Here is a 19,517-nt window from a genome sequence, read left to right as displayed (position 1 = left end):
GTGACAAGAAAGGACATTGAGCGAGGGTTTGCCTCATGAGGGGAAGCCTGGGAAGTCCATGTCCTGCACTGCTCCTGGATCTGATTCCAGCCTCAAGCCGTCTGCCTTGATTTTGCCAAAGGAGGGTGCCTGTGAGAAAATGTCATGAAAAGGCTCGGTGGCCATCTTGCTGTGACTCAAGTTCAAACTCGGCGCCAACATCGTCAGAGGTGGAAAGAAGGTGGCCATCTTGTTGTGCCATGAGGTCAATACTATCTTACCCACACAGGGAAACACAGGACGGTGGGGGCAACTCGAGTGAGAAGTACGGAGTCTCCGGAGTCCTAGCCTCGATGGTTCTAGATCAGGACAGACTTTGCCAGGTTAGCAACTCCATAGTAAATGTGAAGGTAAACGGACATTCCACTAAATGCCTAACCTGAGAGCTTCTTAGACTCACAGACTGTTCAAGAATACAACCTAAAGATGCATCCTTCCAATTATCGCATATTCCTTGCATCTCATTCGCAGTCTACTCTTATTCAACAACATTGTATAGTACATTTGTCATTTGAAGGGGGGAATTTTTTAAAATACGCCTGTATGTACTTGATGAATTGTGTGTTCCGGTGCTGTTGGGTCTAGACCTCCTATGTCACCTTAAAAGCGTTACCTTGGAGTATTCTTGTCCCCTCCCTCCATAACGGTTCGGAAAGGAGGGCCTCTAAAATTAGAACCCACATGCAGCCTCTCCACACTGAATATTGACTTCCCGCCTCTCTTCCTGAATCTGTCCTCTGACTGCAAACCTATTGCTACCATGAGCAGGAGGTACAGTACAGCAGACTGAGATTTCATAAAGTCTGAGACACAACGTCTGCTCAACGAAGGCATCATCAGACCTAGCACCAGCAGGTGGAGAGAGCAAGTGGTGGTGCTAAAAGGGGAAAACAAGGCTAGTAATTGACTATCGTCAAACTATTAATCAGTACACACTCATGGATGCATACCCCCTCCCTCAAATTGTGGACATGGTGAATGATATTGCGCAGTATCGGGTCTATTCGACCATTGACCTGAAAGCTGCTTATCACCAGCTGCCAATTGGTTCCATCCATATACGGCAATTGAGGCTAACGGTTGTCTCTATCAATTCTGGAGGGCCCCTTTCGGTATCATTAATGGGGTTTCTATCTTCCAGAGGCAGATGGATAGAATGGTGGATGACTATAGGTTGAAGGCTACCTTCCGCTACCTCAATAACATCACCATCTGTAGCCATACCCTGGAGGACCATGACACAAATCTTCAGATTTTTTTCCATGCAGTGAAAACCCTGAACTGCACTTAGCAAGTGTGCGTTTGGGATTAAATGTCTGGCTATCCTAGGCTACATGGTGGAGAATGGTGGAGGATGCATCCTACCCCGATAGGATGCATCCTCATTAGAGATCCCCATTCCCAGGACCATGAAGGCTTTTAGGAGATGCCTGGGATTTTTCTCATATTGTGCCCAGTAGATCCCTCAATACGGTGATAAGGTTTGACCTCTCTTAAAAGCTACTTCTTTCCCCTCTTGGCCAAAGCCCAAATAGCTTTCAACTACCTACGGAACGACATTGTGAAAGCTGCCATGCACATGGTGGATGAGAATGTACCTTTCCAGGTGGAAAGCGAAGCTTAGGATGTGGCCCTGGCCACTACCCACAACCAGGCAGGTAGGCTTGTTGCATTTTTTTTCCTCGGACATTGCAAGGCCATGAGCTTTGAAATCCCTCTGTGGCAAAGAACGCTTAAGCCATTGTAGAAGCTATGAGGCACTGGAGGCATTATCTGGCTGGTAGGAAATTTATGCCGCTCACTGACCAATGCAAAATAAAAAATGACAAGATTGTTAGGTAAAAGATCGAGCTCTCTACCTACAATTGTGACATTACCTATCGGCCAGGAGCCCCTAATGACCCTCAGAATGCCTTATTCAGTGGAAGCTGTCCTCTGCACACATCATTCAACTGCAGTCTCTGCATAATGAGCTCTGTCACCCAGGGGTTACATGCATGGCTCATTTTGTCAAGGTGTGCAATCTGCCCTACTCAAAGGAAAATATCAGGGAAATGCCCAGGTTCTGCCAGGTCTGTGCGGAATGCATGCCACACTTCTACCACCCCACAAAGGCGCACCTGATTAAGTCATCCAGGCCCTTCGAGTGGTTCAGTGTCGATTTTTAAGGGACCTCTTCCCTCCACAAACAGGAACAGTTTCTTCCTCTCTATCATTGATAAATACTCCCGCTTCCCATTCGCCATTTCATGTCTAGACACGTCCACTTCGTCAGTCATTTCTGCCCTGTTTGGGTATCCCAGCTATATACATAGTAACCGGGGCTCAACTTTTACGAGTGAAGAGCTACGTCAGTACCTGCTGGTGAGGGGCGTTGCATCCAGCAGGACTACTAGCTGCAACCCCTGGGGGAACGAGCAGATTTAAAAGGAAAATGCCATGGTCTGGAAGGTTGTCAAACTGGCCCTCAAGTCAAGAGGCCTTCCAGATTCACGCTGGCAGAATGCCCTCCCCATCACTCTCCACTCAATTTAGTCACTACTCTGCACTGCAACCAATGCTACTCCTCATGAGCTCATGTTTACATTCGAAAGAAGGTCGCCATCAGGGACTACACTCCCATCCTGGCTCACTAGTCTCAAGAAGCACATGAGGAAAGGAAGAATGACCCCCTGGTGGAGAGGGTGAAATTGTTCCATGCCAACCCCACGTACGCCTATGTGGAGTACCCGGATGGCAGGAGGACACCGTCTCAATCATGGACCTGGCACCCACTAGAGCAGAGGGTCCATTGCCTCAAGTGCCCTATGAGACGTGGAGCTCATCCTCGCCACTCCCAATCAGGGCTTCAGGGGATCCGGTTCAGGAGGAAAGCGCATCCCCCTCCACCGTAGAGCTGGAGACCTTACCCATCACTTCTCCCTCCCAAGGGGACTAGGAGATCCATGGAGTCCAAGGTCTTCACATGCTTAGGCGGTCCACCAGGATCTCCAGACCCCCAGATAACTTAACTTTGTAAATAACTGTATTTTTTTTCTGAATCAATGTTCTCTGTCTTCATCCACAGACCCTCAATTCTGCAGGAAGGGGTGAATGCAGTGAACTGAGATTCACAGGTGGTGTGTTAGACTGATGGCTGGCTCCGCTTCCATCTACCCATATATAATCCTGGTTTCTCGCCTAAACCTTGAGCCCCTCTGAAGACCACTGTAAGACTTTACCCTCAGTTATAAGCTAATAAAAGCATATGTTCTCCTTCTAGTCATGTGAGTTTTATTCACGCTACACCGCCTCATGTAAATGTCCTTGATGGAGTGAGGTCTGGTGCCTGTGATGTCACAGGCCTCTATTGCATCAATGTTTTTTGTCACAGCAAATGCATGTCCAATTGCATTGTGCAAAACAGTGCCTTTTTTTAATCAAAAGCAGAGGTGTTAGCTTCTGTATCTTATGGAAAATGGTTTCAAATTAAAATATGTGATTGTGAAACACTGGTGAAGATTCTGCAATCCAATAAACCTGGGAAGACTCGTTTATCTGTAATCTGCAAATCTCATTTAATATCTTAACCAAAATTACCACTTCCCATCAAATGGAGGAAACTATGTAGCTATAGATCCAATAGTCCTGACTAAACTTGCTCATGTTTTTGAAAAGTTACTACTTTAATGCCAATGATCACAGATACACTGCTATTTGTCAGACAATCTTCAAAATTTGTACCTCCAGCCATTTAAATGTGTCAGGAAGTAGAATTTTTCAACTTAAACTTCATGGAAATGTAGTTAAAATGTAATGTTTAAGTAATTACCCAATATTTTTGTGGCTAAGTGAAATTTGTTCACCTCTGGGCACTTGGGAAATCAATGTCTGTGTTTCGAAATTAATTCAGTAGAATAAGGTAGAAAAGCTTTTAAGCTTTGGGGTGGCATGGTTAGCAAAGAGGTGAGTGCAATTACTGGACCAGCGATCAGGATTTGAATCCCACGCTGTCTCCCTGTGTTTGCATGGGTTTTCCCTGGTGGCTCTGGTTTCCTCCCACTGTTTGAAACGTACCAGGGGTTGTAGATCAATTGGGTGTAATTTGGCATCATGGACTTGTGTGGCAAAATGACCTGTTACCATGCTGTATGTATATCTAAATTTATGTCTAAATAGAAGATTACTAACTTCACCATCAATCTAATATTCCTGAGATAAAAGGTTAAAAAAATAGCAACTCTATATAGAAAATAGCAAAACCATGAAGTTGTTGACCAAATTAAAACTTTACAAAACCTCTTCTCATCATGAAGATTTTGGATTCACCAGAACAGCACATGCTTCAGTTTAGTTCTTTTTAACATTTGCACAGCAGAGTCTTTCTCAGAAATATCAAAGACCTGATCGATGCTACCAAGAGACTAGTCGGCCAACAGCTGACTCTTTAGTACTGATGTCTTTCTCTCAATGTCATAGATTCCTCCATCACAACTCATGAGTACATCCTCTCCCATCAGCAAGATAGACTTGATAGAGCTGACAGCTCAGAGGGTTGAAGAGCAGATATGAGAATCCTCAATCTTGACTCCAAACCCCCCTACCATGAGCAAGGAATCCTTTCCTATTTGCACCCATTTCCCTCCCTTGGCTGATAAATTAGTCCTCCTCAATACTGAACAGTGCAGAAGGGGAACAACCTGTACTCTGGTTGCCGGAACTTTATTTTTTTTAAAACCAAATTAGATCTACCACTACCAATGACAAAAATAGTTGACTCCTGAAGGATACAGATATCAGATAGAGAGTGTGGCAAATTGTGAAATTCCACAAATGGGAAATAACAATGTGCCCTTAATCTATCTGCTGTAGATATATGAAATTATCAAGATAATAGAACGTGAACTGAATGAACTTTGAACATGTTTCTTCAAATAGTTTTGATATTCTTTGCATTCAGCCAGTTAGAGCACTCCACAAACAAACATTTTGATCGACTATTCTTCTAAGATACAGTAACTATCACATTTTTGCAATGATAAATGATGATCTACATTTTCAAAGGTACAATATATGCTTTACACTTATTCTACTGCATCATTCACAAGTGTACTATATTGTTCCATTAGAGACATAGCCTGTGGTCTGACAATAAAGATGATATAAGCCACAGAATAATAAAGAATATGAAAACATAAAAATTGGTCCATGATTCAAATGTAATATTATGCACATTTATGATTTAATGCTTTCTTGTTTTCATTGTTGAAAATTAAGGTTTACCATCAATTGCCAATTTCAGGTCTGTCAGTGTATTTCGAACTCGTCCAAGAACTCGCTGCATTCGATCAATTTCCTGGCGCAAGAAAATGTTCATTGGTTGGATTGCACCCATTTTCTGCAGTCGAGCTTTAACCTGCACATAATGATGCAAATAATATTATTTTGTTTCACCTATGATTATAATATTTAAAATAGCACGTTTTATTTCCATAGAATCACATGTTTTACACGAACTAACATTCAAGTAATCTTTGATAGGAAAGCAAAGTTTATTTTTGAGAAGTAACTTGCCAAAATATTAATCTCCTCATCATCACAAATATATCTCCCTGGGTTTATTATATGCAGATTATGTAAATTAGCTTTAATTTGTTTGCTTTGGCAGAACTGTGCCCCAGAGAGATCAAGCTGACAATAGAAAATATTTTTAAAAATAATGCAGTTCGCTCTTTACATATATTAGCATAATTAAACACACTCCTGAAATGTTATATGAATTTTATTTCAGTGAAATTCAAAATGCTGACTGAATTGTTATCTATGAATATCCAATGTCTGTAGGCCCAACAGATGGGCACCGCAAGAGTATGTGTTTGAAAATTGAAGACCTTTGAGTTATATTTTACTTTAGTGGAAGCACTCACCAATACTGCAAACAGCATTTTAACTGTCTTCAACCTGAAATGTTAACTCTATTTCTCTTTGAACAGATGTTGCTTGTCCAGTTTAGTGGGTTTTTTTTACTTTTTTTTAATTGAAAAATATTTCAATGTTTTCAGAAATTAACATGTTGGCATTTATCTGAACTACATTGAAATAAATCACATAGGAATGGACTGAAAGTGATGCCATAAACCCATTCTGGATTACATGGCTTAGCACTGAGGGAAATAATTGGACACATTCTTCCACTCACTGTCAGACATTTGCTTAAGTTATAGAGAGTTCTGCAGCACTTGTGCAAATAAAGTGAATACAAAATCAACACCAAAGTTTTAAGTCCACACGTAACCTTTTTATAACAAGCAAATGCTTGGAAAGTGCATACTAATTAAATAATATTAAATATATGCAAGAAGTATTGTAGGAAAGGCAGATAAGCTGAGAGCATGGATTGGCATATGGAGTTATGACAATGTGGCCATTAGTGAAATTTGGTTGCAGGAGGGGAAGGAGTGGTAGCACAATGTTCTGGGGATCCATTGTTTCAGACGCGATAGAGCAGGAATGATGAAAGCGAGAGGAGCAGCATTGCTTGTTATGGAAAATATAACTCAGGCAGGACAAACTAGAGGGCTCACCTGCTGGAGCTCTATGTGTGGAGCTAAGGAATGATAAAGATGTGACAACATTTATGGGGTTGAATTCAAGTCAAATCACTTTTATTGTTCATACCATGCTCGCACGGTAAAGATGAGATAGTGTTTCTCCAGGACCACGGAGCATATTTACATAAATATAAGTTAGAATAGAAGTTAAATACATTGAAATATTAAAATATTAAGATGTATACAGTAAAAGTCCACCATACACCATTGACGTATGTTCTGGGAAATCAGGGCTTGATGGCTTGGGAGATAAAACTGTTGCCCAATCTGGATGTAAGCACCCGAGTGCTACAGTATCTCCTACCAGATGACAGAACAGTTTACATGAGGGGCGTGTGAAGTCATTCACAATGTTTATTGGCTTTTGCCTGCATCAAGTGTTGTAGATATCCTTCATGGTAGGAAGAGAGCCCCAATGATCTTTTCTGCTGATTTCACTATCCTCTGCAAGGTCTTGTGGAGGTACAGCTTCCAAACCAGGCAGTGATTCAGTTGCACAGGATGATTTCAATACATCCACTGTAGAATGTAGTGAGCATGGAGGGTAGGAGATGAATTTACTCAGCCTTCGCAGGAAGTAGAGGTACTGTTGGGTTTTCTTGGCTGGTGTTAAGGGTCCAGGTGAGTTCTCTGCCAAGTGCACTCCAAGGAACTTGGTACTCTTGATGACTTCAATGGTCGAGCCGTCAATGGTCAGTGGAGTGTGGTGCCTCGAGCCCTCCTGAAGTCGCCAAACATCTCTTTTATTAATGTTCAGATGCATGTTGGTGGCTCTGCACCAGTCTGTTAGTGACTGCACCTCTGTATGCTGATTCCTCATTCTTACTGATAGGGCTCACTATGGTTGTGTTGTCAGCTAACTTGATGATGTAGCTTGAGCTGTGTTTAGCTGCACAGAAGGTCAGCAGAGTGAACAGCAGTGGACTAAGCCCACAGCTGGGGGGGGAGGGGGGGCGCCTGTGCTCATTGTGATGGTCTTGGAAGTGCTGTTTCCAATCCGGAATGCTTGAGGTCTCCCTGACAGAAAGTCAAGAATCCAATGGCATTGGGAGGTGTTTTGAGGGAAGCTCAACTTCCTTATCAGGTACTGAGGTATGATCGTGTTGAATGTTGAACTGAAGTTGATAAACAGCATTCGGACATACAAGCCCTTATTTTCCAGGTGGGTGAGGGCAAGATGGAGGGCAGTGGTGATGACATCATCTGTAGAGTGGTTGGATCTGTATGTGAACTGTAGGGTTGTCCAGTGACGGGTGCAGCAGGAGCTTGATGTCCCCCATGAGAAGCCTCTCAAAGCACTTCATGATGATGAATGTGAGTATGAGAGGGCGGTAGTCATTGAGGCAGGACACAGACGATTTCTTCGGCACAGGGAGTGAGGGGGAATTTCTTCGCACTGCAGTGGGAGTATAGAATTAGATGCTAGCTGAAGTGCTGAATGCAGGCTTAATTTTAACATTGAAGAAAAATGTGGACAGATACATGGATGGGAGGGGTGTGAAAGAATATGGAATGGATACAGGTCAGTGGGACTAGGTAGAATAATGGTTTGAAACAGACTAGAAGGGCCAAAGGGCTCCTTTATCTGTGCAGTAAAGTACAGTTCTTGGTTCTATATGAAAGTTAGAATTACTTTAATAAATAGCATTGGAGACAGACTGAATAAAATAAACATCTCCAAATACAATTTGCATTATTGCCATACAATACCAATTTGGTTAATTTTTGTTGCTTCAGTCTTTCAAGTCCATGATCTAGTTTTAGATCATTTTCATTTAACGCACTTTTTCATTTAAATGCCATCTTCTAGTTCTATGATAATTCTGCTAACTTTCCAATATCTTGTTGAAGGATTTACTAATTCTGCTTGAGAAAGATTCTTTTCCAAATTTTGAGAATGTGTTGTTAAACAATCAAATCCAAATCATTACATTAACGAAAAACAGTAGTATAGTCTTGTGCTGTACACAACTTCAATTCCTTCTCTAATTTGACCAGTACACATTTCCTCCACATCTTTATACTTAGGGTAACAATATCACAATGACCTGTCACAATGCAACTATCAGTGGGACAGAAATAAAAAACAAAATAGATATAATAGTCTATTACTTTTTTACTCCAGGAATTCACAAGCAAGGACAAGAGCAATTCTTCTTGCTCCTATAAAGAACAATCGAATCGACTGGACTGTTAACATAGAGGAGGCACGGTTAGCATAAGCAATTAGTACAACACTGTTATAGTACTAGTGACCCAGGTTCGAATCCAGTGCTGTCTGAAAGGAGTTTGTACATTCTCCCCATGTCTAGTTTCCTCCCACCCTTCAAAAATGTAAAGGGGTTTTAGGGTAATTGGGTGTAATTGGGCAGCACAAGGCTGATGGGCCGGACGGTCCTGTTACCACGCTGTATGTTTAAATAAATAAACAGACACATGAATAAATGGATGAATGAATAAATAGATAAGATAAATAAATAGATAGACTAATAAATAAATATATAAATGACAGTTAGAAAAATAGACAAATAAATCAATAAATAGATAAATTATATACATAGAGAAAAAAGCTAGATAAATAGCTAGAAATAAACATAAATAAATATATAAGATGACTAAACAAATAAATAAACAGATAAATAAGAAAATAGATATTTGTATAAATAAATAATCAAATAGATAGATAGATGAACAGATTTGATATAAAGCGAACAAATATAAGGATGTAAAGTGATTCTATTAGTGACTAGGTTGCTACTTCAACATCCTTTGTTTTAAATCATGAAACTGGATGAATTTATTGGCATGAGAAAATAAATAATTCCCCAAAACCTCTTCAAGAACATGTTACCAATTTTATTGAAAGTGAATCAAGTCTAAAGGTGACATCAAATATAATCTACTGTTGCTTTTCTTTGTTTTTCACAGGATTTAATGGAAGGAAGTCCTGAATGAGGTGTGAGAATTGGTAACTAAACGTAAATTCAAAATTTTCTTTGGAAGATATTGATATTGGACAGGACAACAGGTTCAAACTATTTAAAAGCAAAAAAAAATGCATTTTTCATGCAAATGAAAATATATGGAGTCATTTAGAAATAGATAGCTGTAAACTCAAGACTATGGTTTCTTTTCACAATAAATGAAGCAGGTAATTTTGAATGTCTTTCCTTGTCTGCTCAAATATTGAAACAATTTAATTTCAATCTGACAGCAATGTAATAGCAATTAATTCACTAAAATATGTTTAATGATCTTAAGGAATTTTGATTACTTCTCAAAATAAAAGCAGAAAATCTGAGATTCAAATTTTACCTCATGTGGGATATAGTCTGGAGGTAGTTTTTCAAGCATTTCATTTGCAAGACGTTGTACATTGGTTTCTCTGGACTCTCCTCCACCACCACCACTGTCCTTAGGTTGGATGTTGACAATTGTACTCAGAGTCTCGTTTGCCATATTAGTCTGATAAGTTATATCTGCATTTGAATGAAGTCCAAATACCTAAAAAGATAAAATATTCTAAATGCATATTTCTTTTCTGTTACATTGAATGGTAAAGTAGATCTAATTTTCCTATTAATGTTAAAACATGACAATTGTGCTATGAACACATTGGGTTAATTTTGTAATGAGGGGAATACAATTTCTATTTCTAAAGTGTAGGATAAAGGTCCACATCACAGATGTTGTTCAAGTTTATTATCATTCCTTTGTGCAAGTACAACCCAACAAAACAGCATTCTCTGGACACCTGTAATACACATCCAAACATACATCCAGACAAAACACACATACATGCAAATGATACCTATGCAGTACATATACACATATATAACATAAATAAATAGTAGAGACTTGGATGGTTTGTATGAGCCGCTCATCAGTCATTCAGTAGTCAACTGTCCATGGGAAGAAGCTGTTTCTCAGCCTGGTGGTTCTGATACTGTAAGATGCTGTGTGCGGGCTGATAGAGGTCGTCAATGAATTTGTGAGCCCTCTTCAAACAACAAATTCAATAGATCATGTTGATTGGGGAGGGGGGCAGTCGGGGAGACCCCAGTGAGCTTTTCTGCCATACTTTTGGACCTGTGGATTAACCCCCGATTCAATGGTCTACAATAACCATACTGCACTATGATTTAGCTGGCCAGGAGCTCCCGATAGAACTCCTGAAGAACGATGACATGATGGTGGCCAATAACCTTGCTCAGTCTTTGCAGGAAGTCCAGTCACTGTTGCCCCTTCCTGACAAGTGAGGAGAAGCGTGTCCAGAATAGGTCATTTGTTAGTGGACTTCAAATAACTTAGTACTCTCTACTCTTGAGCTATTAATGTGTAGAGGAGAGTAGTTGTCCCTGGTCCTACTGAAGTCCACAGTCATCTCCTTTGACTTGTCCAGGTTGAGATTCACGTTGTTATTCTCGCATAATTTCATGAGATTTTCCACTTCCCAGCAAAGACAGCGTCTCCACCAGCATCTGAGGAATTATCATATTAAATGCCAAGCTGAAATCAATGAACAGCAGCCTGGCTTATGAAGTGTTGTCCTCCAGGTTGGTCAGGATGAAGTGGACAAATATTTTTGTTGTTGTAGAGTACATGTTAATACTATTAATAATAAGTATAGCATATGCTGTTCCCAGAGTGTTTAGGTGTATGTAAAAACACAATGCTGGTCAAAGAGTGTATTTTATATAACAAAGGTAAAAATACATAACTGATGTTTCGAGTCCTTCATCAAGGTATGGAAAAATAACAGCAGGCATCCAAATGAAAGGGTAAAGGAGGAGGCGTGGTCACAAAGTCAGGAAGTAATAGGTGGAGAAGGGAGGGAGGGCACAGCAGCAAGCAAGGGGAAGAAGAATGGATAGGTGAATAGAGAGGAAAGGGGGTGGAAAGCTGAAAGGGGGAAAAGAATGGAAGGGGAAAGGAGAGCAGGTTAGCAGAAACTGGAAATGTCAATCCTAATGCCATCTGGCTGGAGGGAGCCCAGCCGGAAAATCAGGTGCTGTTCCTCCAATTTATGAATAGTGTTGGTGGGATAGTACCTGAGACAATGAATAGACATGTGAGTATGGGTGTGAAATGGTTGGAATGAAATGGTTGGCCTTCAGTATCTGCATCAGAGAGACTGAAAGCAGACTGGGAGATTGCTTCATTGAACACCTTCGCTCCCTCCACCACTGTGACAGAGATCTCCCAGTGGCCAACTCTAGAATAGCTTATGACTTCTCTAGTGGTCAGATTATTATCTGATCATGTTTTCCATCTGTCAGTGCTTATTTTGTCCTGTGCTGCATTTGAGATGCTGAATGCATAAAAAAACAGAAAAATTACTGGTCCATTTATAGAAGTAAGAGCAAGTATTCAGTATATTATTCAAAATCCTGAACATAATGATCTTATCTTGGCAAGTAAATTCTTGAATACCTCAGGACTATCAACCAGTGGCAGACTCTCAATGTACTGCAGGATATCTTGAATGATCTTGCCTTGTGGTATGACATAGCCTTTGTAGAAGCAGAATTTATTTGTGAACATGATTTCCCCAAACCAGACATTAGCAAATGTATTGAGCAGCCGTTTGTCCAGATCATCTGTTACACGTCCTCCATACTGTACTTCTCCCAGCATGTAGCGCATGCAGTTCCAGTTCACACCACGTTTAATGTCCATATCATCCAGGTGATTCTGTACAAACTGAACACTGGCAGTAAAATCTGCTTGATTAAATTCATATGGAATGTTCCATCCAAGAGGACCAAATTTGCGTCTTTCCTGTAAGGTTAATTGGAGAAAACAAATATAGAATTAAAAATAATACTGTATGGAAGGTATCCCAATGTTTTTCAATGCTCTACGGAGCCAATTTTGAATTTCTGATGTGTTGTAATTGCCGAATTGCAAACATGTGGTTGGACAATTTGGGAACAAGAATCTTCAAACAGCAATGTGAAACCAGCCACATAATACATATTGTGATGATGTAACTCAAGAATAAAACTGGACACATGGACAAAGAGATATCTTCTGATCTGGGGCAGAGCTTCAGATCATCTGTAGATAGGCAGGTTAGGCTATTCTGGATCAGATACATTTCAACGGCAGAAACAAGTAAAGCAAATATAAAATTATATATCTTGGCATGGTGGAAATAAAGGGTACTAATTAAAAGTGGTAGGAGAGTCTCAACAGATTCACAGATAATTGATGTTGAGTGGGTAAAGAAAGTATATGTGGATTACTTGATTTTCTAAACATGTGCACTGAATACAAGGATAGGAAAATCTTATAAACCATGGACAGGCCACAACACCTTGATGAGAGCAGGCTTATCAGGGAAGAACTTCAGAAAGAAACGAGTAACTAAAATTGTTCAAAAAGCAATGAAGGTTAAAGGAAAAGTCAAGAAAAAGTTACCTTTGGCAAATGATTAGTAACTAGAAGTCTTGGATTAAAATAATTAGCATGAAAACTCATGGACACATGAGGAGATATTTCAACACAAAAGATTGTAAAGGTCATATTTTAAATTTAAATTTTATTTTAAATTTTTTATATTCTATTTACAGCATGGTAGAAGCCAATTCTGGTCATATTAAACCCATGCCACTCAATTACACCCAAATTAACTTACAAGCCCGGATGTATTTGAAAGGTGGGAGGAAACCAGAGCACCCAAAGGGAATTCAAGAACCCTCAGCACCCGGGCTATGCCCTCTTCATACTGCCACCATCAGTGAGGAGATACAGGACCCTGAAGATGAACAACCAGTGGCACATGACAGCTTATTCCCCTCTGCCAACGGTTTTCTGAATAGACAATAAATTACAGGTACTACCTCACTTTCTTCTATTTTCGTGCACTATTTATTTATTTTGAATTATAATTTATAACAATATTTGACCTGTAACACTGTGGTAAAACAACAAATTTTGAGACAGGTGCATGACAATAAATTCTGATTCCAATTTTATGACAGCATTTGATCTATAGTTTGAGCCAAGAGCATTTTACACTTGGTATATGCTATTACGCTTTTGATGCTTTAAAACAAATTGCATCAGTACTGTATGATTACTTAAATTGGTTGGAAGCAAGTGTACAGCACAGTTAGTTTTCTTGTAGGAAAGATGGTTTCTCCAGTTATGCATTTCTGTGCTTCTTGCCAAGGTTTAATTATCATCCTAGAGTCACCCGCGGCACTGAGCCCCATGCTTGTGCTATCTACAGGATAGTCACTGAACCAAATATTTTCTCATTAGTTATATTCGCCACAAAGTATATGTTGGATTTTCATGAACAATCTCCAGTGACTGGTTCTGTTACTGGGGGCAGGAGACTACAGTGTTCTGGCTTTCATTATAAATGGGTTGTAATTATGAGAAAAGCATTGTGCAAGTGATTTAAATTGAAATAAAATACTAAAAATTGTACTTAATCAATGTAAATTTGCTAAAAATTAAGTTTTCATGATTTAAATTATAATGAAGAAGATGTACCTGCACAGTTGTGTGGAGGAAAGCCACGGTATATAATAATGGTTTCCATTGTGGCATGTTACTGACATCTAGTTGTTCCTGGCTAATGCTGCTGTAAGTGCGCTTCAGGCCAGCCTTCACACCTACACATAGAGAGAAATAGAGTCAAGCGATGAAATTGTATTTGTAAACATATGCATAGTAATTCCTTGCAACTATCGGAAATATAGCAGGATTTATTATCTGCATGCAATGTCATTTATGCCAAGTAACTCATTAATTTGGGACTTAAGAAGACAGCAAATTTCAAATAATAATTTCCAAATTATTTTAATTTTGAATCTAAAGTATAATTAAGTTCTCACAATAATAATCAAAAACTGAAAATGACGTGTAATAACTTGAACATTGATTTCATTATATTTGCTTTCTCTGAAATCTGTTTGAAGATAAATTTAAGATAAAGTGTGCTTTTTTTTAAACATTGTTCTTGAAAGTTTTAGCCTATTTAACCGATTGCTTCTGCTTTGTCAAAAAAAACAAAGATTTCATTCAACACTGGCTCTCCTCACAGATGAGTACTCAGTCCCCTATAATACTTGTTATTCACTCATGAATTCAGAGTCAAATGCTGTTCAAATTCCATCTTCAAATGCACCGATGACACCACAGTAGTAATCTGAGTATCAAATCAGAATGAGTCAGTGAAGTGCCAGTTAATGAAGAAACTGAAGGCTATGTAGTTAACCAGAAATCATGGCTTTTATTAGAAGAAACTTAGTAATACAATAATGAATGATAACGGGCGCATACACAGTTATACCCAAGGGGAGTGTCTTTAGTGGTGGAGATAATACACGTCCAATGTCAGGAGAACAGACTAAGCACAGTGAAAGACTGACAGCACGACACAGATTCATCAGTCTCCCCCCAGCAGAAGTTGGGTTAATATTAAAAGAACAGCTTCTAAGGTAACAATGAAGTGAACAAGCAATTCTTCTGTAAGCATAACATAAAACTGACAAATCAATGGCATTGAGAATTTACTGACATAGCCAAAACAAGGCTAGCGACTATCAGCACAATCAGAATATAATGAGATGTTTATGAATAGTGGAGCCTCCCGAGTTGTTTTTGAACACGAGAAGACCTCCTTATCAGAGGAGGTGGTGGTTTTGCAGGAGTGACAACCTTGGGAACTGGCGGTGTTGATACAGTTCCCTGGTCTGTAGTGTGAGATGGCAGGTCTTCTGGACCACTCCAGAATCACCTGCATGAGGCTGTGGGGCCTCAGCATGGTCATCTGAATGCTTACTAGGGGTCACAGGCTGGGGTGGTGCATCCAACCTCTCAGGATCACTCTGAGTGGGGGCATGCGGAAGGGGTGAGCCAGGTGGGGCTAGGTCTCTTAGGGGTACTGTGTCCGTGCTCCCGTCTGGAAATTAAACGTGGGCATAATTGGGATTAGTGTGCTGGACTAGTGCGCGTCCAAGCGTGCCTCTTCAGCAGCACGGTTCCAGGTTCAGATAGACAGGCTGGCCAGTCCATCACAGTCCCTGATTTCCTAGGAAAAGTAAATATATGTTCATGAGGTGTTTGATTTGTTGCTCTACATAATAGGGACCGAATAGAATGTAGCACCTCAGGCAGAATGTCCTGCCACCGAGTAACAGGGAAACCATGTGTTTTTAAATGCGAGGTTGGAAGTCTTCCAGATTGTGGCGTTAGCCCTTTCGACCTGCCCATTGCCCTGGGGATTTTAGCTCATGGTGCGGCAGGTGGCAATCCCCTTGTGTTACAGAGCTTGGTGCAGCTCTGTGCTCATGAATGCTGAGCCCCTGTCTGTATGAATGTAGCTGGTAAAACCAAAAATACTGAAGATTCTGTCAAGTGTCTTAATGACAGACATCATTGTGGCATCAGGGCAGGGTATCGCAAATGGAAACCTTGAATGTTCGTCGATTACAGTAAGGAAAAACACAATTTTGTTGTTAGAAGGTTACGGCCCTTTAAAATCTAAAGTGATCCTTTCAAAAGGTTGGGTTGCTTTGATGGAAGTGGCCCCCGGAGCTTTAAAATACTGCGGTTTGCATTCCATGCAAGAGGGCAGCTTCTAGTCAGTTTTCTGACTTCTTCAAGGGAGTAAGGAAGGTTGTTAGCCCTTATATAGTGGAAGAATCTTGTGATCCCCGGGTGGCACAGTCTGCTATGGATCTCCTTTAGTCCTTCAAGCTGAGCCCCAGCAGCAGCTCGTAACAGTGTGTCGCAAGGATCAGTTAACTTTCCAGATCTGTACAGTATCTATTAATAATAAGTTGAGAGTTCTATTCACCAGCGTGCCATCTTGTCATTTTTAATTTTACTTTTGTGTTTAGTATTAAACATGTAAGCTACAGATTTCTGATCAGTGACCAGGGTGAATTTTCTACTAGCTAGAAAGTATCACCAGTAGCGAACAGCTTCAATGATAGTCTGGGCTTCTTTTTCAATGGCTGGATGTTTAAGTTCAGGTCCGCGTAGTGTGCGGGAGAAAAATGCTACTGGTCTGTCCTAAGGGTTCCTGCTAAAGCACAATCTGAGGCATCGGTTTCCACTTGGAATGGGACGTCCTCGTCAATGGACAAGAGTGCAGCTTTGACAATATCAGTTTTAATACTCTCAAAAGATTTCAGAGCTGCTGGAGGGAGAGGGAAAGATTTTGTGTCAAACAGGGGGTGTGCTTTTGTAGTATAGTCACGTACCCATTTGCAGTAGTAGGAAAAGAATCCCATACACCTCTTAAGGGCTTTTGCGGAGTCTGGGGGTGGAAACTTCTCAAGTTCGGGGTGGATTTCGCCCTCGTGAACAATGTAGCCCAGAATGGGTAGTTCTGTTGCATTGAAACACATTTACCCTCGTTAAATGTAAGGTTTAGTTCTTTGGCTGTTGCTAGAAATTTTTTAGGTTGAAATCATGTTCGGTCTGGGTCTTACCACAGATAGTGACATTATTCAGATAGGGGAACATACCCTGTAACTCATACGAGCTAATAATTTTATCCATCTCCCTCTGAAACACTGACACACCATTATTGACTCCAAAAGGTACACTCCTAAACTCAATAGCCCCCCATCAGCCTCAAACGCCATATAGGGTCATTCACATTTTTTAATGTGAATTTGGTGGTAGGCTGCCTTAAGGTCGCTAGTTGAGTATACTTTATATTGTGCTATCTGATTACCTATTTCGTTAATGCGAAGCAGTGGGTAGGCATCCAAGTTAGTATAATGGTTAATTGTCTGGCTGTAGTCAATAGCCAGTCATTTCTTAGTGTGATTTTTCACCACTACCACCTGAGCTTGCCACAGACTCCTGCTGGGTTCCATCACCCCCTCTTTAAGTAGTCTCTTAGTCTCAGCCATAATAAACTCACGATCCTCTTTGCTGTAAGAACGGCTCTTAGAGGCAATCGATCGACACTCAGGAGATAGATTGCTGAACAGGGAGGGAGCTTTAATCTTTAATGTGGACAGACCGCAGTAACCTGTGCAGGTGATAGTGAATGTGGGCAGTGGCCCATTGAAATTTAACACTACATTTTTCATCTGAGATTGAATATCCAACCCCAGTAACACGGGAGCACAGAGATCAGGCATTACAAAAAGTCAAACATCAGCAAGACAATGTCCCTGCAAGTTCAGAGTAACCTTACACTTGTCCCATATGGTCTTTTTAAGTTTGCTACAAGCCATCGATATCCGTCGGTTCGCTGGATATCTCCTCAAATTTAAGGCTTTAGCAACCTTTTCATGAATGTAGCTGTCAGTGCTGCCAGAGTCTATTAAGCAATCGACAGTCTCACCATTCACTTCCCCCTTCATAGTCGACCGTTCCAGTCCACAACAACCCCCAAGCTTTACAGTCAATTGAGGAGAACTTTGTGTTAATCTCACCTCGCCGTCACTTGAAGTCGATTCAGGGGACTTGTCTGAAGATTCCCCCCCCCCCTTTGCAGTAGTCTTCCATTCCAGGGCTCTAGGATGAGTTTTCTTGGCACTTTTCTTCTTCTTCTTCTTATCAGTGGGAGTATTTTTCACCCTTCATGATTTAGCGAAGTGGCCATGTTTCCCACAGTAGCTGCAAGTAGTGAATCGAGCTGGACACTTCTGTCTGGGGTGCCAGCTCTTATTACAGAAGTGACATTTGCCATATGTTCATCCCTTCCCCTCCTTCAGGGTTCCAGCACTCCTGGGTGTTTCCTTATCAGTTTCCAGTATTTTGCTGGACCGCATAGCACTTCTCAGTGTTTTGGCTGGTGTGACTGCTTGGCCATAGGTCAGAGGCTCTGTTTCTAATAGCTTCTGATGGATGTAACTGGAGTTGATTCCACTGACAAAAGCATCCAGCTTCAAAGCTGGAGTGTTGTTCCACATTGACTGCCTTGACATTGCATTCGTTTGCCAATGAGTCGAGAGCCAGTGCATAGGAAGCATCACTTTCCCCGGGTTTCTGGCATCTAGTCAGCAACTGGTACCAGGCAAGTACCACATTGCATAGTAAGCGGTCAGTCATTCCCGGGCTATAGCCAGAGTCATAGTTCCTCGAGTTACAGCAAAAGGGATCTCACCCAGTAAGGAATTCATGTGGCCCCACTGTATCCTCTCATCGACCACATTGTTCCAAGTCATGTAGTAATCGAAACAAGTAATCAAGTGATTGAAGATTTCTGTGGCCCTCAGGGCAGACTGGTCGATCATCAGCCGTTCTGGCTTGGGTGCTGCATCCATTTCTACTAATAAAATTGTAGTGCGAGTTAATGAAGAAACTGAAGGCTGTGTAGTTAACCAGAAATCATGGCTTTTATTAGTAGAAACTTAGTACCTATAATACAATAATGAATGATAATGGGCGCATACACAGTTATACCTAAGGGCAGTGTCTATAGTGGTAGAGATAATACACGTCCAATGTCAAGAGAGCAGACTAAGCACAGGAAAAGACATACAGGATGACACAAATTCATCACAGTCAGAATACTGAAAGGAGAGTGAAAGTTTAGCACCAAGGTGCCAAGGTAACAAACTCTCCCTCACCATCAGTAGTTCAAGATTATCATCACATACCAAAAATGCAATGATAAAGGTTGTTTTCCTAGCCAACCAGTTGGAATCAGTTACATAGTCCAGCAACTAAGACACAGAACAAAAATACAAAAGTGCACAATTACTGAGTTACATTTGGTACGGAGCAAAGGGAACACAATTTTACTATTTTGGGATTCATTCAGGAGTCTGAAAACAGTGAAAAAGAAACTGTCCTTGATTCTGGTTGTGTGTGATCTCACATATGTGAATGCTCTTCCTGATGAAAAGGAGGTGAAGAAAAAGTTGCCAGTTTGGGTCAATCATTATGATGAAAATGAGT

At 40.7% G+C, this 19,517-nt stretch overlaps 1 protein-coding gene across 7 annotated transcripts in view; it reads right to left on the bottom strand.

The window, feature by feature from the left end:
* Positions 1-19,517, bottom strand: part of dnah5l (dynein, axonemal, heavy chain 5 like) — a 425,035-nt gene that overhangs the window by 53,576 nt on the left and 351,942 nt on the right. For all 7 annotated transcript variants that reach the window (XM_069913293.1, XM_069913291.1, XM_069913294.1 and 4 more), the window contains 4 exons: positions 14,136-14,257; positions 12,063-12,410; positions 9,945-10,133; positions 5,302-5,434 (listed from right to left, as the gene is read on the bottom strand). In XM_069913293.1, coding sequence (XP_069769394.1) covers positions 5,302-5,434; positions 9,945-10,133; positions 12,063-12,410; positions 14,136-14,257 — 792 coding nt within the window. The remainder of the gene's footprint in view (positions 1-5,301; positions 5,435-9,944; positions 10,134-12,062; positions 12,411-14,135; positions 14,258-19,517) is intronic.

Source organism: Narcine bancroftii, chromosome 1 (assembly GCF_036971445.1).
Source record: "Narcine bancroftii isolate sNarBan1 chromosome 1, sNarBan1.hap1, whole genome shotgun sequence".
Lineage (NCBI taxonomy): Eukaryota > Metazoa > Chordata > Chondrichthyes > Torpediniformes > Narcinidae > Narcine > Narcine bancroftii.
The sequence above is the reverse complement of the archived record's forward strand: the minus strand, read 5'-3'. Positions and strand labels throughout refer to the sequence as shown.